The sequence below is a fragment of the Haliotis rubra genome, unplaced genomic scaffold (genome assembly GCF_003918875.1).
Source record: "Haliotis rubra isolate DU_JTF1 unplaced genomic scaffold, ASM391887v1 Scf586, whole genome shotgun sequence".
NCBI lineage: Eukaryota > Metazoa > Mollusca > Gastropoda > Lepetellida > Haliotidae > Haliotis > Haliotis rubra.
Window position 1 is genome coordinate 501,627 of NW_025767286.1, and position 27,626 is coordinate 529,252.

Consider the following 27,626-nt stretch of genomic DNA (forward strand, 5'->3'; position numbering starts at 1 on the left):
TACAAGCAGCATCCACACACAATCCTCTCAGTAACAATACGTGTTGTGACGATTCTCCACAAACACAAGGAGCAAACAACTACCGTATTTCCTCTATTAAGCGCCGGGCCTCTAATAACCGTCGGGGATGAAGTAGTGCTTTAAGAAATAAGCGCCGGGCCTCTAATAAGCGCCGGGTCTCTAATAAGCGCTGGGTATAGACCTTTGCATTTTTTCGCAAATGTATTCTCCCTTGGTCTAAAAATAAATATATTAAGGAATGGTCCCTTAAATCATAACTTCATGTACTCATCCCCGCTTTTAAAAATACTGGGTATTTTAATAAGCGCCGGGTCTGGAGGTCCGTTGAAAAAATAAGTGCCAGGGGCGCTTATTAGAGGAAATATGGTACTTTCATCAACATGAATAGATTAGCATGACCTGTCGCAGATTCCACACTCAGTTTCAACTCGGATCAGGACATCACTAAATTGATTGGCTTCTGAACAATCATGGAATTATTTCAAATCATTTTGCACTTTCACCCAAAACAAACCAAATTAATCATGAAACAAAAGTAATCATGAAAGACAGTAATCATGAAACAATCTCTGTGCTTTCTAGATGTGGCACAATCAACAAAAAATAAAACAAAGAACAGAATGATTGATTTGACAATGAAATAAGAACTGAACACAAATATTGGGTAGTGTAATTATTGGTACACAAATGGGTATATATCACTGGGTGATTGTTTATGATTTAGTTTACATGTATGCTAAATATAGGTGGTCAGAATTTTGTTTTAATTTCAACTCGGTTAGAAATTGTCTTCAGCCTCCAAGAGGTGACTAATGTGATCAGGTGGTTAGGTTTTGATTTGGTTCACAAATATCACCATGTTCCATTTGTGTAGAGGTTGATCACAGGATTGTCTTGTGCAGACTGTTTTATTTACAGACCACTGCCATAGAGCCGGAACAAAAGTTCCAGAGCGGGTAGGTAACATAAAATGTTCAAGAGGGATTAAGAAATTATATTTAGAAACAGCGGCAGATTACAAACAGAAAAATACAGAAGCTTTAAGTAGGTGATTTATTTTGTTCACATATAAATCTGAGCAAACATGTCTTCCTCGGCAAATAATAAATTACTTGACTATCTTAAGGTTTAAAATTGCTGGAACACTGTTCTTGGATATCTACATGAGTGTATAATTCTGTTTGAAAAAAGTGAGTGAGTGAGTGAGTTTAGTTTTATGCCGCTTTTAGCAATATTCCAGCAATAAAAGGAACGCTAGAAATGGGCTTCACACATTGTACCCATGTGGGGAATCAAACCCATATTTTCATGTGAGGAGCGAACGATTAAACCACATTATAAAAAAAAGAGAAGAAAAGACTGACTGTGATTCAGGAAGCCAAAAGCTTCAAATTTATGCTCAATGAAAGCAAATATACCTAAAAAGAATTTGACAATTTCCAAGTAGAAGACTGATACCCAATTTATTTGTGTTTTGATTTTTACAGATGACACTGACTGACTGACTGACTGAGTTTGGTTTTACGCCGCTTTTAGCAATATTCCAGCAATATCACGGCGGGGGACACCAGAAATGGGCTTCACACATTGTGCCCATGTGGGGAATCGAACCCGGGTCTTCGGCGTGACGAGCCAACGCTTTAACCACTAGGCTACCCCACCGCCCCTTTACAGATGACAACTCTTTTTAAGTAGACTGACTGACTGACTGACTGAGTATGGTTTTATGCCGTTGTTAGCAACATTCCAGCAATATCATAGTGGGGGTTTTCAAGTAGAAGAACCAGAGAGAGTGAATGAGTATGGTTTTACACCGCTAACAGCAATATTCCAGCAATATCACGGCAGGGGGACACCAGAAATTGGCTACCCATGAGGGGAATCGAACCCGGGCCTGCGGCGTGACGAGTGAATGCTTTAACTGGGCTACCCCATCCCACATCGAAAATATTTTTAAAAATATAATTTCAGTGCTCAAAACAATGGTAATGAACAGTAAGATCTGATTTCAATAATACTGAAGAAAGCTACGACCACAAAGAAACACATATATAGACATTCATATGAGCTAATAAAACATTCTGGGTAAAATAATTCCAGTATCAAAATCTTTGGATTGATATATTTCTATTTCATAGGTGAAGTGAGACATGAATATTATAAAAACACAAAAGTTGTATATAGCTTTTTTAAAATCACGTTTCTATTTTACATATTTTTGTAAAAGATCATTCAAGAAAATCAGTATACTATCTGAACAGATGTAATTCTGATGCGAAAAAATAACTCCATTTAAATTGAAAAGGAGCCCCTGAGCATGTGGATATCCAGACTTGCTCATCTAGAGCTTTTGTATTGCAGAAATGGTTGAGCGGAAGGGAAGATATTGTGGTTCACAGACTGTGAGACAGACTAGAAAATCAGCTTGATTCCTTGGACATTGCATCTTGATTTTATATTTCCTTTGTTGGCAAACTGACAGTACAAAAACAAGAAATAACACTTCTCCAACCTAATACATTTCATTATTGTGTATACGGATTCGAAGCGTTCATTCATATTACTAGAGCAACAATTATATTTCATGATATAACTGATAAAATCAATATGAAAACAGAAATGGAAGAAAATAACAAATAAATAATGTTACAAATTAAGTTAAATAATTTTTAAAATCTGAATTTGACACTAATTCCTTGTTGTGACCAATAAATGTACATCTGAACACACCTGCTACCAACAAATAGAGGCATTAGAAATACCTGGAATAATGTGTATCTAAAATATTTATTTCTTCTCAATCCAATCAGTGAATGAGTGAGTTTAGTTTTACGCCATTTTTAGCAATATTCCAGCAATATTATAGCAGGCGACATCAGAAATGGGCTTCACACACTGTACCCATGTGGGGAATCGAACGCAGGTCTTCTGTGTGATGAGCCATAGATTTAACCACTGGGCCACCACATCACCCCTACACTGTATGCACTGCCTTTTACTTTTAAACCTCCATAAACAAAAACAAAAATGAAGTCAATTCTTAAAATTTTGTCACAAATGTCACATGATTGTTTGGGAACAAAATGATTCTACCAAAATTGTAATGGTTGGCACACGCCATACCTACCTCACTCACTCAATACAACAATGTTAATGAACTGGAGAGATTGACCTTGACCACGAGAGATTAACCTTGACCTTTGACATGTGTCAAATGGATTTCTGCAGGTCTTGGTTAACATGATAGTGTAAAATAATAATTGCCTTAAATATATAAACTAGATCTAAAGCCGTTAATTATTCCTATCAATTTCTCTACATAGAGTGCAGAGATTGTGTGTATCCTTTTTGAATCCTTTTGTATCAAATACATAAGAGTGAAAAGGCTTCAGTGAGTGAGTGGACTGACTGACTGAGTTTAGTTTTACGCAGCTTTTAGCAATATTCCAGCAATATCACGGTGGGGGACACCAGAAATGGGCTTCACACATTGTGCCCATGTGGGGAATCGAACCCGGGTCTTCGGCGTGACGAGCGAACGCTTTAACCACTAGGCTACCTCACCGGCCAGCCAGTGAGTGGATATGTGAGTGCTTGAATGAGTGATTGTTTACGCTTTTCCAACACTTTCACCAATATTATCATTATGAAGAACACTGCTAATGGGTTTACCAAGTCCCATCCATTGGGAATTGAAACCCAAGCATACAGTGTGATGAGCAAACGCTTTAACCACTAGACTACTCCAGCAACCCTGAAGCACTAAAAGTCACTGGACACTACAACCACATTAGCAACAGATCCCTCATGGTAGCTGGTGGAGCTGCTGTTGATTCCACCGTGAGCTACATTCACCAGAAAACAGTTCTCCGAAGTCGACACTGGCTGAGCATAGAGGTTACTTGGGTCAGAAGTCAAGGCCGTGATAGCATTTGTGGCATCGTTTGCCTGGAACCAATGATTCCTATTGCTTCCGGTATCATTTGACCAATAAGATTCAATGTTGCAAATTGGCTGACGAGGAACATGACTGGCTGCCTCAGAGATAACTGCAGCTGCCCCTTGGATGTCTACATTTTGATTTGTTAATCTAACATTTTTGATGGTTTGAATGATTGCATTTCTTTGTGGTTTTGGTTGTCTCTCTTTGACATGGACTATCTTGGTTCCCTCTTGTGGCTGGGAGGGATCGTCCCCCCTGACATACAGCCCTGAAAACACAGACAGCGAGTCCAGTTTCTCCCCAGTGACCTCATCAGGGTGACTTGTAAGGAGGTGGTCACGGAATTCCTTGCCAGTGTTTGTCCCAAACTCACAAAACTTACACGGATATATTTTCAGTCCTTGATGCTTCTTTGTTTTGGCAATATGTTTTCTCACGTTTTCATGTGTATTACATGTGTAAGGACAATAAGGACACTTGAAGGGTTTTGAACCTATATGGATACGCATATGTCTGCGTAAATGGGTGCTACATCCAGCCTTATATGTACAGTACACACAATGGTAATCACGGATACCAGAGTGTGTTTTCACATGGCGCTGGAGACGGTTTTTAGTGGTAGCGCCGAAACCACATATATCACAAAGGAACTTTTTCTCTTTGGTATGTGTAAGCATGTGCATCTTGAGCTCATGCCGCATCACAAACGTCCAGGTACAGCCATCAATGGGGCATTTATGTTTCCTTTCTCCGTGACGCTTCATGTGTGCTTCAACCTGTTTTTTCAACGTGAAGACCATTCCACAGACATCACAGATGCACTTACTTCCCTCCTTTTCACTCGAATGCTGTTCCATGTGGTTCCGAAAAGTTTCCAATTTCTTAAATTCACGGCCACAAATATTACATGTGTTTTCAGTAAGCCCCATGTGCATCATTAGATGTCGACGAAGGGACAGCTTAGCAACGAAAGACTTTTCACAGAATCGACAAGTATAGGGTTTTTCACCTGTATGGAGCCTTAGATGTTCCACAAGATGATCTTTCTTTAAGAATTTGCCACACTCTGGACAAGACAGAGAGGTGTTTTTAGGCAAGTCTTCCAAAAGCTGCAGATGATCCCCGTACAGCTTTGTCACCTTGTCATTGCCCTTGGTGATCTCATGCAGTGAGGCTTCATTGTTGAGGTGGTTGTGCTGGTACTCAAAATGGAAGTTTCGCCACCTTTCATCCACAAACTTCATGTCGCAGATGCTGCACTTGAAGAACAGGTCCGATGCTGTTTCAGTGCTCCTTTCCATCTGTTCCTGGTGATAACGCCCCGAACAGTGGATGCGATACGCCTTCAGTGACAGGAAGGTGCTGCTGCACATCTCACAGTAGTGAACCTCGTTAGGGTGAACCTCTTCGCAATGAGGTCTGAGGTCAGAATACAGGCCACATGCAAAGTCACAATGTTCACATTTGAAGACCTTTTTCTTCTTTCGTTTCCTCAATATAACCTTCCTGTTTGCTTGAACACTTTCTTCTCCTTCTTTTGATTCAAATCCTAAGGCACGTTCTTTCTTTCCATCAGTTTCTGGAAAGGTTTTGTCATCTTTATCGTATATTACCATGGCATCATCCTCATTGTCGTCATCCTCCTCCACACTTGATGCTTCATCAGCAATCTTCACCCCCTCTTCATGCCTGTTTCCATCTTGTTCCTGTTTCCCTTGAAGGTCATTCTCCACCTCCTCCTCCTTCACATCCATCCCTTCTGCCAGCTTTCCTCTCAACGCCTGGCCCAACACCTCCAGTGCAGCATTTTGCTTTAACTTATTTTCATGTCTTCGAGATTTTACATGGTTGCTTAAAGCTCCCAGGACAGCAAATGATTTTCCACAAGGATCACACTTAAATGGCCTTTCTTTGGTATGGTTCCTTCTGATATGGACAATAAGTGCTGATGGAGACACGCAAGTCTTGCCACAGTCTGGGCACTCTGGATGATGGCCTCCCTTCACACGAATAAATGGCTTGGTGAACTGTTTTTGAGGATGGCGATAGGCAATATGGCGACTCATACGTTTCCTGTTGTTCATTACAACACCACAGTATTTACACTTAATCTCACAGACGTATTCTTTGATGATGCACAGAGTTGGACACTTCTTCATTTCATCCTTATGCTCCCTGGCCTTGATGTGATCGTTCAGCATCTTGTAATCACTGGCCATGAACTTGCACACAACACACACAAGTTGCCCAACAGCCTTAGAGCAGCTTGACACATGTTCTGCACTGTCAACATGGTCTAAGAAGTCACGCTCCCGATTGAAAAAGAAACAGCAGAGTTTACACTGATAGGGGCTGAGTCGCAGCACCAGGTGATGGTACTTCTGAAGCATGTTCACTGCCTCGGGATGCTTCATGGCACGATTTCGATGGAAATTTGTTACAAGATGTTTAGCAATTTCATATCGTCTGTGGAATTTCTTATCACAAACAGTACATACATGCACTTGTCTTTTAGGAGTCATCCCTTGACTATCACTCTCGGTCTTATTTTTTGCTGTCTTCTCTTGTTGCTCTTCATCGGTCTTCTTTGATTTCTCAGTATCTTTGGCAGCAACTGTGTCCTTGTGTGTTTTAGAGCCAAAATGATTGGAATAGAGAAATCTATTATTAAAAGTCATATCACAAATCTTACACTCGTAGTTCTTTGCGTCTATTTGTTTGCCTATGGATAATGGGACCTGTTTTCCCTTGGATGCATGACTTGGCTCTCCTTTAGCTGCAGGTCCGTGTTTCCCGTGTGTCATCCCTGGTTTCCACTTGCCGCCATGTCGGATCGGCCCTGCTCCAAGTCTCCATTTCATCTTTTTACCCTGAGGCTTGTAATGAGGACCTTCACCTGGCTTCCACTTCCCTCCTGTGTGGGAGTTGGGCGGGTTGTCGAAGTCATCATCCGAATAGACATCAAAGTTACAATCTAAGTCATCATCAGAAGGCAAGTCTACGATATCCTCATCAGAACTGAAGTCCAGATTACTCAGGATTTTCGAGATTGGAAGATCAATGTCTGCATGATCTTCATCATCAAATCCTTTTGAGTGATGATTCAAAGCATCTCTGCCAAATCCATTGGGTGACTTCTGTTCCCGTGCTCCTTTACTCTGCAGCTCCAAGGACTGGAAGAAGTCTTCACAATGCCCCGAGGTAGTTGTAGGCATTACAGAGTTGGGATCAACAGCTCCTCCTGTAATTGGGCTAAGATTTGCATTGATGAAACGTGACAGAGGTGAATGCACTTCAACAGATAACGTGTTATGTGAGTTCTGGTTCGAGTCTGGAGCACTGAAAGACAGACTAGGTGATGCTGAAACGTTCTGCTGGGAGATGGATGGTAAAGCAGACTGCAATGGCTCTGAAGCTATTGCTGGTGGAAGAGGATCAGCTGTCAGAGACGACGACAATGTTGAAGGTATGGTATTAAGCTGTGAACTTGGAGAATGGAAGAGACGATTGGGTTGAGTGCTAGGGGGAGTAATAGCTTGACATGGTTCAAGGCTAGAGTAATGACTAGATTCTGAGACAGATGTGGGTAGAGTCGTTGCAGCGGTGGTAGAGGTGAAGGTGGGGCCACTAAGAGTCTGCATGGGCTGAGTATAGGCATCTGGGTGGGATTCAGGGAACATGAGTTGAGATGAGAACTCCTTATCTGTCCTCTGTCCCAGTCCTGATAACATGGAGGATGGATTGACAACATTCTGGTCATTGCTCATCAGCAGGGTGCCCGGATTCTGGAGGTGACTGCTGGAGGTGATCTGTGCCTGGTATGTGTTGTCAGGGGCAACAGGACGGGGCCCGTCTGCTGGGATATCTGTCTGCTTCTTTCCATGACACTGGTTCTTTTTGTGGACGATGTAGTTGATGAGGCCAACGATGGTCTGGTTGCAGACCAGGCACAAATGGGTGTCGAACATGTCATCCTCCATTCCTGAAACCAGAAAGAAGACAGTTACAGTAAGTTTGTCCATACATTAAGGAAATCAAGCATGAGTAACCATCTACACCATGTCACCATGGTACACGATACAAGGTCACATAACATAACTACCCAAACATAATTTCAGTTGTTGTTGTTGTTGAACACTGGGGAATTATTCCTACGGGGCGTTATGGCCCAATAGTCACACAACATAACTACCCAATCATTTTTTTCTTTTTTTCCATTGGTTCCCAAGATGACAATGACATATGTACAAAACTGTGGTACATATAGATAAATGATGTACAGGTATTATGTCAACATCATATTAATAAACATACATAAGTCAATAAAACAGAAAGATGATATTTCATCATTTTGATTAGCAGTTCCGGAATACAGGGGAATTATTTCTAAAGCACATGATAACAAATCTGACGTAGGACATAGACGCATCCTCAGTTTAAATCATGATGGTAACCCCTATAGACATGTTGACAAGGCATCGAACCTTGGATGTGAAGGTCAGTGGCTGGATTCGTAGCTTGAAACTCAGTTATATAAAGGCTGCTACACAACTATTTAATTACGATGGTCTTTAACGAAAACCCAAGGATTATGAGCTTCAAGTCATCATAAGAAAGATATGCATTTCATTTGGTTTCATCTGAACTTGTAAAAAAACAAACAAATTTGTTGTCTTTCCTAAATGGATGTTCTGGGATGATAAGAAATGTCTGCTATTTGCCATGTGACGTTTGACCTACTGCCATGTGAGAGTTATGTGTGACATTACATTTTCTGATATTTTGACTGACTGACTGACTGAGTTTGGTTTTAAGCCGCTTTTAGCAATATTCCAGCAACATCACGGCGGGGGACTCCAGAAATGGGCTTCACACATTGTACCCATGTGGGGATTCGAACCAGGGTCTTCGCACATTGGCGGATTGTCTTCGTGCGTGACGAGCCAACGCTTTAACCACTAGGCTACCCCACCGCCCCTCTGATATTTTGAGTGACATGTAGCAAGATCTATAGTTTATACCAATGCAAAGATAACAAATATTCTGCTATAGTGCTGTTCCTGACAATATGTTTGAGCATAAACAACAACTTTGTTGAATTTACAACTCTGAAGAAAATTACAAACATGGATATGGTGCTGGATGGTTGGTTTGTTGTTTAACGCCGCACTCAGCAATATTCCAGCTATACGGCGGCGGTCTGTAAATAATCGAGTCTGGACCAGACAATCCAGTGATCAACATCATGAGCATCAAACCTATGCAATTGGGAGAGGTGAGGTGAGGTGAAATTGGGTTTAACGTCGTGCTTGAAAATATTTTGCTCATATGACGATGTGCATGCGTGTGTGTGTGTATGTGCGGCTGCTTGTACTAGCCTAGACTTAAGCTGGTTTTATAGTGCTAGACCACTGAGATACCATGCCACAGTGAAGCATGAATACCCCACTCAGACACATTATACTGACTCCGAGCCGACCAGTCCTTGTTGTACCCATTAATGCCGAACGCCAGGCAGGCACCAACAAGTACCATATTTTAACGTCTTTTGGTATGACGCGGTCGAGGATCGAACCCGCAACGTTCTGCTCTCCGGGCGGACGCTCTAACCACAACACCACGAAGGCGGTCCTATGCAATTGGGATACGAAGACATGTGCCAACCAAGTCAGCGAGCCTGACCACCCCTCCGGTTAGGACCTCTTACGACAAACATGGGTTGCTGAAGACCAATTCTAACCCGGATCTTCACAGGTTTTTCATTACTGCACAGTTCTATTCCATCCTATGTCCAAATATTTTGGGAAGTATGCGAGTCATGAAGTATCCTTACACTATTGTTGTCAAAGTAAATCCAGTATATGATGTGTCATGTTTATCTCCCTTTTTATCCATTATGTTATCCTTATGTTAGGTCTAATTTACTCTGTGCCGGATGGAAGGATTCGCCCTGAAAGCAATCTATGCAATATTCCAGTCAATTAACCCAGTCATGCCATTCTAACCACAGATTGACAGCATGGACAACAGCAAACACAATTGACTGAGACTGACTGAGTTTGTTTTTACGCCGCTTTTAGCAATATTCCAGCAATGTCGGCGGGGAACACCAGAAATGGGCTTCACACATTGTACCCATGTGGGGAATTGAACCCTGGTCTTCGGCGTGACAAGCCAACGCTTTAACCACTAGGCTACCCCACCGCCCCGCAAACACAATTGAGGTGTTGTGACATCAAATCCTTACAGCAGGTATGAGGAACTGGGGACTTATTCTGTCTCCAAATCACCATGGCGTTCCTTCTTACTACAGGCGCTTAAACCCAGTAGGGAACCTATTCCCATACTTAGTCCCACAGGACCATTCCCCATTCCCCGTGAGGAATGTGTGGAATCAGTTACAGAGTATTTCACTAAAAACCATAAATAAAAAATATGAATAACCAGGACCACTCAGAATATCAACTGATTTTTCCTTTATTAACATTTACAATTCAGCGAATTCAAGTGCCAGATTTAACAGTATTTCAGTTTTGTTGATGTAGTGTTAATGTCTGGACAATGTTCTGGTCATGAAAATATTGATCGTCAGTAGCATTCACTGAAACATGGAACCCTGGGGATCAGACTTTCGTCACAGACCCTATCTATACACCCATGATGGATGGTTGGCACACATCAGGGTCAGGTTTCAAGTGGGTCATATTTTAGGACAGTGAGAAACTGTCAAAAATGTCCTAAAGAATTTCAACGTGAATTGGTTACAAAATAGAAGAATGGCCTGTCAAGGGATGATATAATAATGATATTGTCTCGAGACTTTATGTCTGGATCTAAGTCCCTATAGGTTTTAAGATATAGTGTTCTGTTGTAGAAATTAACAATTATTATGTGTATGTTAGGTGAAAGTAGGCCACAACCCTCGGGCCTACTGATGTCTACTATCTCAAACCAACTCTTAAGTGCAACTGATCTCTCTCACTCCACCCAAGGGCAACTGATCTCTCTCAATCCACCCAAGGGCAACTGATCTCTCCCGCTCCACCCAAGGGCAACTGATCTCTCCCGCTCCACCCAAGGGCAACTGATCTCTCCCGCTCTACCCTGAGGCAACCAATCCCTCCTACTCCACCCAAGGGCAACTGATCACCCACTCTCATCCAAGGGCAACTGATCTCTCCAACTTCACCTAAGGGCAACTGATCTCTCCAGCTCCACCTGAGGGCAACCAATCTCTCCAGCTCCACCCTGAGGCAACCAATCCCTTCTACTCCACCCAAGGCAACTGATCTCTCCCGTTCCACCCAAGGGCAACTGATCTTTCCCACTCCACCCAAGTGGAACTGTTCTCTCGCACTCCACCCAATCAGTGTCACCTACCAAACATCATGCACTCAAAACTAAGGGACAGTACCAAAGACTGTCTATAAATACAATCTGTGAGATTTACCTAAGTGTCTAACTGCAACATACAGATAACCAACTAACAACCACACACACGGTATCATCATACAGCACCCCCAGAATTATGTACATTGTAAATAATCTTCCTGACAATCAAATCCAGAATGATAGATTAACCTTTACATGCAAAGTAAACAAAGACATTACATCACTACCCCAAACACTGCGCTGTCAAAGGTCCACTTATACTGCATGAAGAATAATTAGTGTCTGACTGTACACTGTAGATAATGGTAGTAGTCAGCGCCGCCCAGCTCGGGTTGCCAGCTCTCAGAAACAGTAATGGCTGCCTTGTTACAGAGGCTGAGTGACAGACAGTGTCAGGGACGGACATAAAACCGTCACGGTCTTTCTCTATCATTATGTCAGGGGTTTAATGGATAGCAAGCACCTGCTCTATAGCCAACCTAGAAAACATCTAGCCCCTAACATGAACATTATTTTATAGAAAAAATATATCAAAAATTTGTGTAAATACATATGAAATGTGGTTCAAAAGACTTTTTTCATTTTGAGAAACTGCAGTAATCTATACTTATATATATAGAGAGAGAGACTTATATAGACTAAATATTGCTCGGGCTCTCTTGGATATAATCATTTCAGGATCTATATGATAGACTACTGTAGTAACCTTAGACTAATGCTTAGTCTCTCAATATATATACAATTTTGGCAGAAACAAACAATTCCTCTTAAATTGTAAAGGAGCCCCAGTGAGAAGGGAATTCAGAACATGGGAAAATCTAGCTTTGCTTCATTTTTGACTCGCTTCAGACTTGCTTTAGCATTGCATAAAGGGCGAGGTAGAATGGAAAATAATGTGGTTCAGGGACTGTAAGACAGTAGTCTGGGCCTACCAAATATAGACCTGCTGTCTTGGATATGTTTCAGGGTCTGTATGACAGACTACACCCAGACCCTCCTCACTGAAGGCCAGGGCCTAGATTTTCAAAGCTCTCTTAGCGCTAAGATAGTCGTAAGTTAATGTTAATGTATGTCACTTACGACTATCTTAGCGTTATGAAAGCTTCGGAAATCTAGGCCCTGGACACTAGATACCAGAACATTAACATAGCACTTGTTATTTCATCAATGGTCATATTCTCTTTTAACTAGGCGACGGTTATTCATTTAGTTTTGGGTCATGTTTTACTACTTCTGCTAAACCAACTCACTGGTTCCTGTCATTGATGTTACACCAAACTGATCATCTGTAGCTTCACGCGTCCTAGTTGTCTATGCATCCTCTTGTTGGATCAATTCAATGATTCAGTGTGAAACGCCCAATCACAATGTTACTGAAACAAAACCTTGTGTGGGTACTTGGAGTCTGGGGATTAGCTCACAGAGGAATGATTGGAACTAACTGAAAACAGACTGATTGATGAATGAGGCAGACAGAGGCTTGACTGGGGGTTGACTGGGGGTTGACTGGAGGATGTCTTGGGGATCAGGACATTGTTTGGGATTTGACAGGGGATATCTGGAGGCTGACTGGGTGTTGACGGGGGTTAACAAGGGTGTGACAGTGGGATGTCTGGAAGTTCACTGGGGGTTGATGGGGGTTGACTAGATGGTGACAGGGGGGTATCTGGAGGCTGACTGGGTGTTGACGGGGTTAACAAGGGTGTGACAGTGGGATGTCTGGAAGTTGACTGGGGTTGATGGGGTTGACTAGGTGGTGACAGGGGGGATATCTGGAGGCTGACTGAGGGTTGACAGGGGTTAACTAGGGTTTGTCTGGAGACTGTCTGGGGTTGACTAGATGGTTACAGGGGGTTTGTCTGGAGGCTGTCTGGGGTTGACTAGGCGGTGACAGGGGTTTCTCTGGAGACTGTCTGGGGTTGACTAGATGGTGACAGGGGTTCCTCTGGAGACTGTCTGGGGTTGACTAGATGGTGACAGGGGTTTGTCTGGAGGCTGTCTGGGGTTGACTAGGCGGTGACAGGGGTTTGTCTGGAGGCTGTCTGGGGTTGACTAGATGGTGACAGGGGTTTGTCTGGAGGCTGTCTGGGGTTGACTAGATGGTGACAGGGGTTTGTCTGGAGGCTGTCTGGGGTTGACTAGATGGTGACAGGGGTTTGTCTGGAGGCTGTCTGGGGTTGACTAGGAAGGTGACAGGGGTTTGACTGGAGGCTGTCTGGGGTTGACTAGATGGTGACAGAGGTATGTCTGGAGGCTGTCTGGGGTTGACTAGATGGTGACAGGGGTTTGTCTGGAGGCTGTCTGGGGTTGACTAGAAGGTGACAGGGGTTTGTCTGGAGGCTGTCTGGGGTTGACTAGGCGGTGACGAGTTTGTCTGGAGGCTGTCTGGGGTTGACTAGATGGTGACAGGGGTTTGTCTGGAGGCTGTCTGGGGTTGACTAGATGGTGCCAGGGGTTTGTCTGGAGGCTGTCTGGGGTTGACTAGGTGGTGACAGAGAGATGTCTGGGGTTGACTAGATGGTGACAGGGGTTTGTCTGGATGCTGTCTGGGGTTGACTAGATGGTGGCAGAGGGATGTCTGGGGTTGACTAGATGGTGACAGGGGTTTGTCTGGAGGCTGTCTGGGGGGATACACTGGGGAATCATCACAGGAGACGCGCAAGGCACACTTAAAATCTACTCTTCCCCAGATCATCAAAGGAAGACAACCTTCAGATTGCACCTAGCAACACAAATACAGTACAACCAGAAATTATTGAGAATTTAAACATTGTAAAAATAATTTCACTAATTACTCACATATTAAATGTGAATATTAGCAGAACATAACTCCAGATTCAAAGACAGGTGTACAGTGAGTATTTTGTCAAGTCACCATGGGCAGCAATGCAGGCTTCAATGTGGAGGGTCATACTACTGAGCAAAGAAGTTAGAAAGTCGTCGTCCATGCTATCCCAATATCGAACCACCTCTTCGTTCATTTCAGCAATATTTGTCAGATATTTCTTATTGACAATTTCCTTCGTAAGTCCCCAAACATTTTCTATTGGATTTAGGTCAGGGCTATAGCTTGGCAAATCTAATAATGTCATATTTTGGGTCCGAAACCAGGCCTGTGAATGCTTTGAACGATGTTTTGGGTCGTTGTCCTGCTGGAAAATCCAAAAATTTCCATAGAACACGTGAGCAGATGGAAGTAAATGTCCCTCGAGAATATCTGTGTACCACTCACTGTCCATATTCCCTTCAAATACACAGAGGGGCATTGCCCCTAACACACATATGCCACCCCACACGTTAAATTTCGGACTGTACTTTGGGCGCTGATACAAAGGTTTTTCAGTTTGTTTGGTCCAGAATTTCAGTGTATTAGGAAACAGCCACACAGAACTTTCATCTGAGAAAATCACATTGGCCCAGTTAAAATTTCTATGCTGTAAGCACAAGTTCAACATTCGCTCCTTTTGTTCAGGTTTCATGATCGGTGATGGAATTCCTCGACTTTCTGCCAACCCATTGCATGCAGCTCAGTTCTAATTGTCTCCTTACAGACAGCCACAGTTCCTCTATCAATCATATCCAGCCTTTACTTTTCTAAACTCCTTCGTTTGTTTTTAGAAACAAGAATACCAAGTCGCCTCCTGTCACCGACAGTCAATTTTCTGGGCCTACCTGTGCCTCCCTGGTGCTCAATGCCATATCCATTTGCAATATATTTCAAAACACCATAAACAGTGGACAAAGGGATGCCTATTCTACTTGAAATCACTTTAGCTGATCTGATGTCCTTGTTATAATACTCTAAAATCAACTTCCTCTTCTCTAAATCATCCATACTGCGGATCACTGAAAATGCCGTCTGCTAGCAAGTAAACAAAGGGGGATAACTCTTCACAAACTAATGAAAAAGGATTAACGGAGTTGTCTCTCTTGAATGAAACCAAGCACTTGATAGCTGGTCAAGGTTGTTTATACTAGAAATCCAATTAAACATATTCCTAAAATTCACAATAATTTCTGGTCATACTATATCAATTACCTCTTTAACATTCAGACTTCTGTCAATTATTAGTTCTTCCATTTTGAACTACAGAACAGAAACATAAAGAAGATAACTGACAAAAAAATGCAATATACATTTGTTTGGAAGGAAATTCATTGTAACAATTTTCACTTTCATAGATTTGTTTTTTTTTGAGTCACATTTGAACATGTTCTTCATGAATTGAGAATGCAGGTGTAAACAGTTATAGCCGAGTACGAACAACAAACCCACCACCAGCTACAACAGAACAACCTATGATTTTTGCAGTGTGAAAAAGCCAATGAAAATAACCTAGACTATTTGATTTGAAGTTGAAAAATCAATACCCAAGACAAAAACTGCCTAATTTCTTACTTATTTCTGAAGAAAGTTGTTTGCAGGTATTCACAAAGCCAAAAGGGAGGTGACATGATGACCTGGGTTAAAATTGGTCTTCAGTAACCCATGCTTGTCGTAAGAGGCAACTAACGGGATCGGGTGGTGAGACTCGCTTACTTGATTGACACATGTCATTGTATCCCAATTGTGTAGGCCATTGAGACACCATTCCCCTATTGAACATGGATACCCAACTCAGACACAGTACATTGACTTTAAACAGACCTTTCCTTGTTGTATCTTTCAAAATCTTCTGGTTTGACATGGTTGTGGATCAAAACCCAAACCTCGCTATCTTCACAGCCACACTATCCATGGGACCAATTGAGTGAGTGAGTATGGTTTTAGCAATATTCAATCAATATCACAGCTGGGGACACCAGAAATGGCTTCACACATTGTACCATGTGGGGAATCGAACCCAGGTATTTGGCGTGACGAGCCAATGCTTTAACCCCACCGCCCTCCACAAGACCAAAGAGGCAGATCAATTTGTAAAAAGTCCTTAAGAATATCCTCTAATGTCAATAACCTTAGCATAGTAAACATGAAAAAAGTCACTGCAGGTCAAATTCAGACAAAGCTGTACAGTAGGCAGCTGCTGATATGGTTAAGAGGATTTATATCGAATCATGTTTAGATGAATGATTGATCTCCCTCTTTCAAATAACCTTTTTTCACTACGTAAAAAACACTTGCAGTTGATCTTTGCATCCATACAGGATAACCAATCAATCAATGCCACATTATTATCGAGGAGCATCAAGCCTTTGATCATCCCGACACCTCCTGTAGGTCAATACCATCCCCGTGGGCTATTAGGCATTCTTATCAGGTAATTAAAGCATTATTGATTAAATTAAAATATGTGTATGACGTAGAAACATTATATTATACCAAAATAACATAAGTATTCAAATAATATAAATGGAGAAGGGTTATTATTCCCTATTTTTAAAAATGATCTTCTCTTCAGAAATTATTGTTACAAATGGAGGATCGTGGGCAGGAAAGCAGGAAATCCATGTACTGACTGACTGACTAAGTTTGGTTTTACGCCGCTTTTAGCAATATTCCAGCAACATCACGGCGGTGGACACCAGAAATGGGCTTCACACATTGTACCCATGTGGGGATTTGAACCCGGGTCTTCGGCGCGACAAGCCAATGCTTTAACCACTAGGCTACCCCACCACCCCGGAAATCCATGTAATAATAAATGGTGCAACAAAGGATTACTTTTGGGTGTGTTTCAAAAGAAAAAGAGTGAGTGGGTAGATTTTACACTGCTTTTAGCAATATTCCAGCAATATCACGGCTAGGGACACCAGAAATGGGCTTCACACATTGTACCCATGTGGGGAATCGAACCCAATGTCTTCAGCACGATGACCACTAGGCACCTACCAAACCCCCCCAAAGAAAAAGAGACAAAGATAATACATTCACTCACATGTTCACTCTCTATACATGTAATAAAGCACCATATTTACAATACATCATACAAACAAGAGAAATAAGAGGAATTTCAATTTATACTAAAAATACATCTCCAAGTATGTCACAAATACAATGCTAAGCTCTGATGAAACTTCACTTCACTTTTACCATATTAGTTGTTCTTCTCAACAAAACACCAACCCATGGGATCTATTGTTAATTGTATCGGATCAGAGCGATGTTAGTAACTTTGTACATATAAAAGTAAAATTTGCAATTAACAAAATCAGTTCAAAGGTTTCATGTGAAACATAACTCTCTTTGAGACCAAAACTAACAAGCTTGAGGCTAATATTTATATTGCATACATGTGTCCTCTTCTTGTTTAAGGGGGCGGTAGGGTAGCCTAGTGGTTAAAGCGTTGGCTCGTCACGCCGAAGACCCGGGTTCGATTCCCTACATGGGCACAATGTGTTAAGCCCATTTCTGGTGTCCCCCGCCGTGATATTGCTGGAATATTGCTAAAAGCGGCATAAAACTAAACTCTGTCAGTCAGTCAGTCTTCTTGTTTAACATGTCTGAAAATAACTCCCAGAAGGTAGGAACATGAGTATAGAACCAACACGGATGAGAAATGGTATATAGTTCATTACTGCAGTACATTCATTGCCTTAATTTTGACGAGATATGTATTAGTTGCAATAAGATAGTCTAGTATTTTCAGTCAAAACCACCTAGGTTTGGTATCTGGGGTAGACATTATTTTTAACTGACACAGGGCACAGCTGATGCATTTCATGTACACATATTTACATATTTTTTTGATGTAGGAGGCATTTTTTAAGCAATCAATAGGGGACTGTTATCTATCTGCCAAAATGCAGGCTTGCAACTTTAGCCACTGGCCTGAAGCCTCAGTCTAGTAAAATTCTGTTTGATTCAGTTAATTACAAACCATTTAAGAACAACTGAACTTGACAACAACTTGCTAAGTTTGGGCTAGTAGACTCAGAAGTTTGTGACAGACTGCAAAAGGGTAATCAGGCCTACCAAAGAAAACTTTCCCACTGTGCAGAAAAACGCAGAAAAAAACACATTAATCATGGAAATAGCAACATAAACATAACACCTCGCTACTGAAACAGTAAAAATGGCAACTTTAAATCGCTAACACTGCTTCATAAAACGAGGAGCCCGCAACTTCGATTTTGCGCATGCGCACATGGAAGAGGAAGTCTCGACCGCATGTTGACATTTTCCAGCTTGGACAAAAGTTACATTCCTTTTTAAGTATTTCTGTTGTGTTATTTGGCATTTATCATCATGATACTTGTGTGCACACTTGTTTAGTTTACTTTTCATTCGTATGAAACGATTGACAGCAATTATTTTGACATATTTAATACTTATTCTATGTGAGGCGATTCACGGTTGCTCAGAAATTGGAAAGAAGCCTGGATCGTAATGCACATGCGCAGTAGAGGTCAGAGTTCGCTGATATAAAAATGTTACAGTTACATAGTTTTTCGTTGCCGTTTTTACTGTTTCAGTAGCGATGTAATGTGTTCATGTTGCTATTTCCACGATGAATGTTGGCTTTTCTGCATAGTGGGAAAGTTTTCTTTGGTAGGCCTGGTAATGATAAGGCAGGTTACAGATTGTTGGCAGCAGTGAGTGAGTGAGTGAGTGAGTGAGTGAGTGAGTGAGTGAGTGAGTGAGAGAGAGAGAGAGAGAGAGAGAGAGAGAGAGAGAGAGAGAGAGAGAGTGAATGGTTTTACACCACTTTTAGCGAGATCAGCAAGGGACTTCAGAAATGGGCTTTATACATTGTATACACCTGGGAAACCAAGCCGGGATCTTCGGCATGACAAGCAAATGCTTTAACCTCAAGGCTACAAAACTTCAGAAATTACTTTATACAACACTTATACATCCTTGTTTGACATCTCTCTGATAATTGTTGCCTCAGAGCGTTGTCAGAGTTAAACATGATAAACAACAATGACGTTGAGCTTGATTCGAAGCAGGAATTCACTCTCCATTTTGAACAGGCATTTTGAACAAGTGTAATTGATGCAACTTCAAGTTAATATGCAAAATTGTCGAAACACATGTACCAACAAAAAAAAGGATGGTTGAAATGGTAGCAGTCAATTGGATCTCTTGATTTCTGATATGGAATCAAGGGCTTTGATTAATCTATTCAACATGGTGGAAATATTTTAATTATTCTGGTTGAAGCTCAAGCTCTGGTTCTTGTCATGCCAGAATCTAACTGTGACTGTTGTTACCTGTCCAATAGACATGCATCAGTTTATGAAGCAAACCTTACTTGTTTAAATCATTATTTACATATTTCATAAAAAAAAACCAAGCTGTTGGTATTATAAAACTGGTATCGTGATCAATGTCAGCTTAGCTAATCTAAACTAGCCTATTATTAGGGTTGGTTGGTTAGTTATTTAACGCCACACTCAGCAATATTCCAGTCTGTAATTAATAGAGTCTGGGCCAGACAATCCAGTGATCAACAGCATGAGCATCGATCTTCGCAATTGGGATATGATGACATGTGTCAACCAAGTCAGCGGGCCTGACCACTTGATCCCGGTAGTCACCTCTCATGTTAAGCATGGGTCATGATAAGCATATCCAGACCAATTGTAAGCTGGATATTCACAGGTCGCTATTATTAGGGGAGAATTACTACATATCCAAGGACTACAGTAGAGCAAGGGTATGTATCTAATAGCACGTGTGAAGATCCAGGTTAGAATTGATCGCAAGAGGCAACAAATGGGAACGGCTCACCAATCTGGTTCATGCATGTCACTGTAGCGTAATTGCTCTTAATGTCTATCACAGACTGTGTGGTTCAGATTAATTACAGACCACAACCATATACCTAGAACAGAGTTTTACACAGACTTTGAAAATAGGAGTCATGGTGACTCGCAATGCCTATTTTGGGAGTCATTTTCAATATTTGGGAGTCATGAAAATTTAATATTCCTTTGTGTTTATAAATCAAAAAGCAAGAGTTTGGCAAATATTTTATAGTTTTATGTTGCATTGTCATTTATATAACTAGTAATATAAGTTGTATGCTTCTCTCGCAGTTAATACGGTCTGATGTACGTCTTTTTGTAGCAGTGTCACCCGAGCCAGTAGCAAGGATTACTGTCTCCTGTTCTTTGAAACAATCTGACAGGTCTGTCAAAGTCAAACTATCATCGAAAACTATCATTGTTTGCTTATCAAACTGATTTTATTGAACTGAATTCTGAGGGTCACCCATAAACTTGCGTCAAGCTCGACTCGTATGATAATATTGTGAGAGTCTTTTACAAAATTGTTGCGTCAAATACGCAGGAATCAAGCGTCATGTAAAACCCTGCTAGAATATATCGGATGTGGAAAAACAACAACAAATAAACCAATATACACACAACAAATAGACAAAGCAGCGTAGAGTGAGAGCACAGTTGAACACCTGAATGTTATCAAAGGTATATTCATATTTTACTGCTGTTATTGTGACTAGATTTCCAGTTTTTAATATGCAACAAATAATTTTTTTATTTCATCGGATAGTTCAAGGAACTTCTCAGTGGGTTCAGTTAAATTCCAAAAGGAAGTTACCGTTATTTGTTTAACTTCAATGTTTTTTATCTTGGCCTGAATTTCCAAATAAGGTTCTGGGTGGATCATATGACCTGCAGCTTACCTTGAGCATGTCAAACAAGCATGTTGACAGTTACCGATTATGTCACATACTGGTCTGTCGCGTCTGCCAACCATGATGGCCTTCAAGAGGACACCTGGCAAACAGCGCCCGAGACATGAAACACACTACAGCCAATCTTTCATGAGTTTAACTGCTTATTTATAACACATCAACATACTGACTTCATATTAATCATATTAAAAAATAACACCTCGGATCCTTGTTTAACACTGATTTATGAGTTATGATAGATTCATGCACATATTTGGTTGGCTTAGGATATTGTTAGAAAGTAATTTATCTTTTTGCAGGAATTTAATTACATCCTGTTTATAATAATTGTCCCTCCCACTCTTGACAAAGATATCTAAAGAAAAGCACTGTTTCAACTGGTCACTTCCTATCTCAAGGAAGGTTACTGAAGAGCGTAAGAAAACATACACAAGATCTTCCTAAATATGTATTTTCTTCTTTACATTATAGACCTATTGCAGGGACAATATTACATTACTCTTAATTTCAAAATTGCTGACTATGTTGTTTATGATACGAAACTGAAAGCAGGTGAGTGAGGGAGTGAGTGAGTTTAGTTTTACGCCACACTCAGCAATATTCCAGCTATATGGCTGGCGGTCTGTAAATAATAGTCTGGACCAGACAATCCAGTGATCAACAGCATAAGCATCGATCTACACAACTGGGAACTGATGACATGTGTCAGCCAAGCCAGCGAGCCTGACCACCCGATCCCGTTAGTCGCCTCTTACGACAAGCATAGGACCTTCACGGGTACTGAAAGCAGGTGAATCATATGCTACACAAAAGATGATAAGGGCAACAAGATTCTTCCACATTACTATAGACAAGGGGTTCTTAACTTCTATTGAGTAGTATATTATGGGTGGTGTTGAGAAAAGTCAATCTGATAAATTCTTATTATGATATACAAATGTGACGAACCCATAAAGATTCGGGTTAGAATTGGTCTTCTGCAGACCATGCTTGTCATAAGGGGCAACAAACGGGATCAGGTGGTCAGACTGGCTGACTTGGTTGACACATGTCATTGTATCCCAATTGTGTAGATACATGCATATGCTGCTGATCACTGGATTGTCTGGTCCAGACTCATATATCTACATAAAGCAGGTATATTGCTGAGTGCGGCATTAAACGACAAAATATACATATGCAAATGTATTACTTTTAATAAGCTCCTAACATCAATGCAATGTCTACATACTCAATAAATTATCGCCCAACCTTTACAGCATGTTTAGATATGATTGCTTCAATCTTTACCCTTGTGATATGATAATTATCACCTTTTTTGTAAACAGTACTTAAATCATAATGACTGACTGACTGACTGAGTTTGGTTTTACGCTGCTTTTAGCAATATTCCAGCAACATCACAGAGGGGGACACCAGAAATGGGGTTCACACATTGTACCCATGTGGGGATTCGAACCTGGGATCGTCGGTGTGACAAGCCAACGCTTTAACCACTGGGCTACCCCACCGCCCCAAATCATAATGACCATAACACCACATACTTAAAGACTTCAATGAAGAACACAAACTTTAAGAAACAACTTCACAATGACCTTGACCCCAAACATAAGGCACTGAAGACCTACAAGTCTGCAAACTAGACTACCGCTTAGTCTCTGAATACATACAATTTTGACAGTAACAAATAAACCCATTTAAATTGAAAAGGAGTCCCAGTGAGATGGGAGATTCAGAACTTAAGGAAATCTAGACTTGCTTCATTTAGGGTTTTAGCATTGCAAGGAGGGCTAGGTAGTAGGGAAAATATTGTTGTTCAGGGACTGTTAGACAGACTATCTGCAAACCTACTTTGAATGATGAGAAACGCCGCTTGGTTTCAAAATGGTAGTGATGGCGAAAGAGGCAAAAATTTGAAAAATATGTTTCCAGCTAACAAAAGCAGTATCTGCATTGTGTGACTATTGTCCGACTCCATTTCTTTCAGTGAGTTCCTTGCTTAGATCGATGTGTCACATGACTGCCGCTTGACACCATTTCTTTTAGCAAGCTCCATGCTGTGACCGATTAATCATGTGACTACCGCTTGACGCCATTTCTTCCACTGAGTTCCAGGGTGTGACTTACATGCTGGGACTTAATCTCACTGCACCAGCGGCCATTTGCTTCCGCGACGTCTGTCATGCAGGGAAGACAAGCATGCCATGTGACTTACATCTTGTGGACAGAATACATGCTTCACTATGGTTTTAGGAGTTTTTAATAACTGCATTTCCTGTCTTAAACTCTGAGGGCTGGCTGTGGTCAGGTCTGATGGCCAACATGGGCAAGTGTGATATATGGCCATGCAATTGCTGGAGACATCTTGCTTCACACTGGGCAATCTACCATCATATTGGAGTTAATGAAAATAAATGACACCTGAACAGTGTGCCATGGTCTCTGGGTCTGTTCAGGTAAACCTGCATGCAGGCTGCATGCCTCCAATATAAGGGGACTGTGGTACTGTTGTACAAGAATAGGGAGATGGAGAGCAAAGACACATGGGAAAGATATGGTTAGAGATGGTAGGACAGTATGCATGCACAAGTGTTCCAAGACAATGTTTCAGTTCAGTTCCAAATAATATAACAGTGCATACATGTTTCATGACAATATTACAGAGCTTGCATGTTTCATGACAATATTAGAATGCATTCGCCTTCTGTTCCATGACAATGTCATGATGGCAAAATCATAGAACTAGTGGCTATGTTCCATGACAATATTACAGTGCATGTGGCTATGCTCTATGACAATATTACAGTGCATGTGGCTATGCTCCATGACAATATTAGTGTTAATGTTCCATGACAATATCACAGTGCATGTGGCTATGTTCCATGACAATATTACAGTGCATGTGGCTATGATCTATGACAATATTACAGTGCATGTGGCTATGTTCCATGACAATATTACAGTGCATGTGGCTATGTTCCATGACAATATTACAGTGCATGTGGCTATGTTCCATGACAATATTACAGTGCATGTGGCTATGTTCCATGACAATATTAGTGCATGTGGCTATGTTCCATGACAATATTACAGTGCATGTGGCTATGTTCCATGACAATATTACAGTGCATGTGGCTATGTTCCATGACAATATTACAGTGCATGTGGTTATGTTCCATGACAATATTACAGAGCTAGTGTTAATGTTCCACGACAATATTACAGTGCATGTGGTTATGTTCCATGACAATATTACAGTGCATGTGGTTATGTTCCATGACAATATTACAGTGCATGTGGTTATGTTCCATGACAATATTACAGAGCTGGTGTTAATGTTCCACGACAATATTACAGTGCATGTGGTTATGTTCCATGACAATATTACAGTGCATGTGGTTATGTTCCATGACAATATTACAGAGCTAGTGTTAATGTTCCACGACAATATTACAGTGCATGTGGTTATGTTCCACGACAATATTACATTGCATGTGGCTATGTTCCACAACAATATTACAGTGCATGTGGTTATGTTCCATGACAATATTACAGTGCATGTGGCTATGTTCCATGACAATATTACAGTGCATGTGGCTATGTTCCATGACAATATTACAGTGCATGTGGCTATGTTCCATGACAATATTACAGTGCATGTGGTTATGTTCCATGACAATATTAGAGTGCATGTGGTTATGTTCCACGACAATATTACATTGCATGTGGCTATGTTCCATGACAATATTATAGTGCATGTGGCTATGTTCCATGACAATATTACATTGCATGTGGATTATGTTCCATGACAATATTACATTGCATGTGGCTATGTTCCATGACAATATTACATTGCATGCAGTGTTCGCGAATAGTGTCTGACCCTCTGACAAATCTGGCAGATTCGCCAACGGTCCGATAGAAGTCTATAACCCACCGGCCCCAGTGTCTGACTGTATATTTCACAATGACTTTGACTGAAGTTGTTATATGTGACATGTGACACTTGTTTGCTGTCTATTTTATCTTAATTTTTCTTATGTTTGTTAATAATTTCAATGCCAATTATAAGAAATGTTAAATCTGAAATATGTGTTTAATTTTATTCCATGGGTCCTGTGAATTTTCAATGGGTCAGACAGACATCTTAAACTTACAGGACCCAATGTCCTGTTACTTTGAAACACCATTCGTGAACACTGTGCATGTGGCTATGTTCCATGACAATATTAGAGAGCATGTGGCTATGTTCGATGACAATATTACATTGCATGTGGCTATGTTCGATGACAATATTACATTGCATGCATGTTCCATGACAATATCATAGTGCATCCACATATTCTACAACAACATGACAGTGCATGCCCATGTGTGTCATGACAAGGTAACACTGCATGGCCAGTCTGCAGGCCTTTCTGCTGCAAAAGAATACTTGCATGCAATAGTGCACCACAAAAGTACAACATTGTTTCAGGCACGCTCTTTTTCACAATTCTTTCAATACTCAATCATGATCAGTCACTTATCAGTGATGTAATGTTTTTGAAACAAAGATCAATCTAACTTTTTAACAATAGTCATTTAACAAAGATCCGTGGATTTCAGATATCATGCATTTTGCTTAGAGAAACATACAGTTTACGAGAAGCTAGTTATTATAACAGTAAGAGCAATATCCATTTTTAATATCATCATCAAACCAAATTTCGATGGAGTCTGTTAAATCATCAGATGCTATCAAACAGGTATATTTACCAAATCATAATACCAAAAATTTAATTGTGCAGTTTGTCCAAATTCTACATTTAATAACATTCCCACTAAATCAAACAAAGACATACAGATATAAAAATAGTTAAGGAAATGGTACACACTAGTGGTGCTCTGATTAATTGAAATAATCAAAGATTGGTCGCAGTGACCAAACGACCAAGCAATCGATGACTACTGTTTTAGTCTTTGAAACATTTGACGATGGAACATATCTTCGAAGTTGTCAGGGCCTGAACACTTGCTTAAGTCTTGGAAAACTCACTTCACTAGCTGAAAAGTCATGACTAAATATTTCTTGAAGACTCCAGGAAGTTTCTGTTCATGATATTATTAGTCATCACTTTAAAGTAGCAAGTTGCATCATGTTATACATATCTGCAATAACAACCTGGATAGAAAAATCTGAAAAGTGACAATAACCAATTTTTTTCGATGATTGTTCGTTTGTAATGAAGCAATCATCAATTGTGAGATTTCAACCAATTCCCAACACTAGTACACACACAAATGAATTCATAGTTAAGAACCCCTGAAGACCTGGCTCGATCCCTAAATTTTTCATTGACACCTGCTTAACATGATTAATACTTAACTGAAATTATTCTCTTGTTTGCAAGTATGTAATCTCTAATACAAAACTAAAAGATGCCTGAGTCATTAAGAAATATAAATCCCCACAAAAATAACTCAAATATAAGAAGCATATTTCTTAATTAATCTTAATGACAGCCAGAAATAAATTTTAAACAGCTTTTTGTTATATTCGCCCATAATCCCGCAAATAAATCTTATCAAAAGTCTAAAACATGAAACCTCCAAATCAAATAACACCATCAAAATAAACTATCTGGGTTTCACGCAACCTGCAGCTATAAATCTGACTTAAACCACGATGACTCAACCCTTAATCCTAGCAATAACCTCCGTTTACATGTACTCTCCATATGCTGTAGGACTCAACTGACACACATAAATCTTGCTGGTCAAAAACCATGACAAAGAAAATAATCATGTGATCAAGGTCGATAGGAGACGAACAAACTGTCAATCATCTTGACAGGGAAATCCCCTACTGGCGATAACGACCCCCTGCTGCTTTGCAAGGTGATCTAGGATCACCAACAAGGACAAGGTCAAGTATCAAGGTCACATTGAGACGTCGTCACTCACAACTACCAAACTGAACAATTATAAATGTGAGAAATATCCTACAGATTATCATTATCTGAATGACAATAACTATGTGGTATGTATGGAAGATCACACATAACTGTCATGAAAGTTTAAAGACATTTTAATGAAATTAATGAAAACTTCCTGGCCTTGTTTTCATGTCAGAGGTAGTAACATTCAAAACACGAGTCTTCAGAAGATGACAAATCTCCATGTCCCCAAGTCCAACCTGATGAGAGAATTCTATCCTATCTTTCTGTCTGAATACATACGTGGTTATTAAGCTTTGAAATAAAGATTCAGAACTTTCTATTCCTGTCAGATACACACCAACATGAGTCAAAGAAAAAATATAAATCCTAAAAATCCCTTAAACACCAAAGGGCACCTACTGACAAACTGGTCTTTCAGTGGGCACATTTTCGAGAAAGTCTCTAATAGGTTTAGAGATATGGTTGGGACAAACATGCCACTACAAACAGAGTGAAAGACAAAATTGTTGGCATGACAAGTGAAAAATCATTTTTTTACAAAATTCCTAAATAGTAAAAGGCTCCACTTCAGCTCTTGATTAATACATGTCCCCAGTTTGGACAGAAAATACTGAATAGTGTTTTAGTTTCTAAAACAACACCTACCTCCCTTTAAGGCAAGTTTAACTTGTTTCCATGGAAACAGCAAAAACAAAGATGCAAAAAATCCACAAACAGCAAAAATTC

General features: G+C 40.5%; 1 protein-coding gene across 1 annotated transcript in view; it reads right to left on the reverse strand.

Moving 5' to 3' along the window:
* Positions 1 to 3,526: 3,526 nt before the first annotated feature.
* LOC124254909 (zinc finger protein 729-like) overlaps positions 3,527 to 27,626 on the reverse strand; it is a 47,705-nt gene continuing 23,605 nt past the window's right edge. The window contains exon 3 of the mRNA XM_046688749.1: positions 3,527 to 7,946. Coding sequence (XP_046544705.1) covers positions 3,784 to 7,944 — 4,161 coding nt within the window. The 5' untranslated portion in view covers positions 7,945 to 7,946 and the 3' untranslated portion in view covers positions 3,527 to 3,783. The remainder of the gene's footprint in view (positions 7,947 to 27,626) is intronic.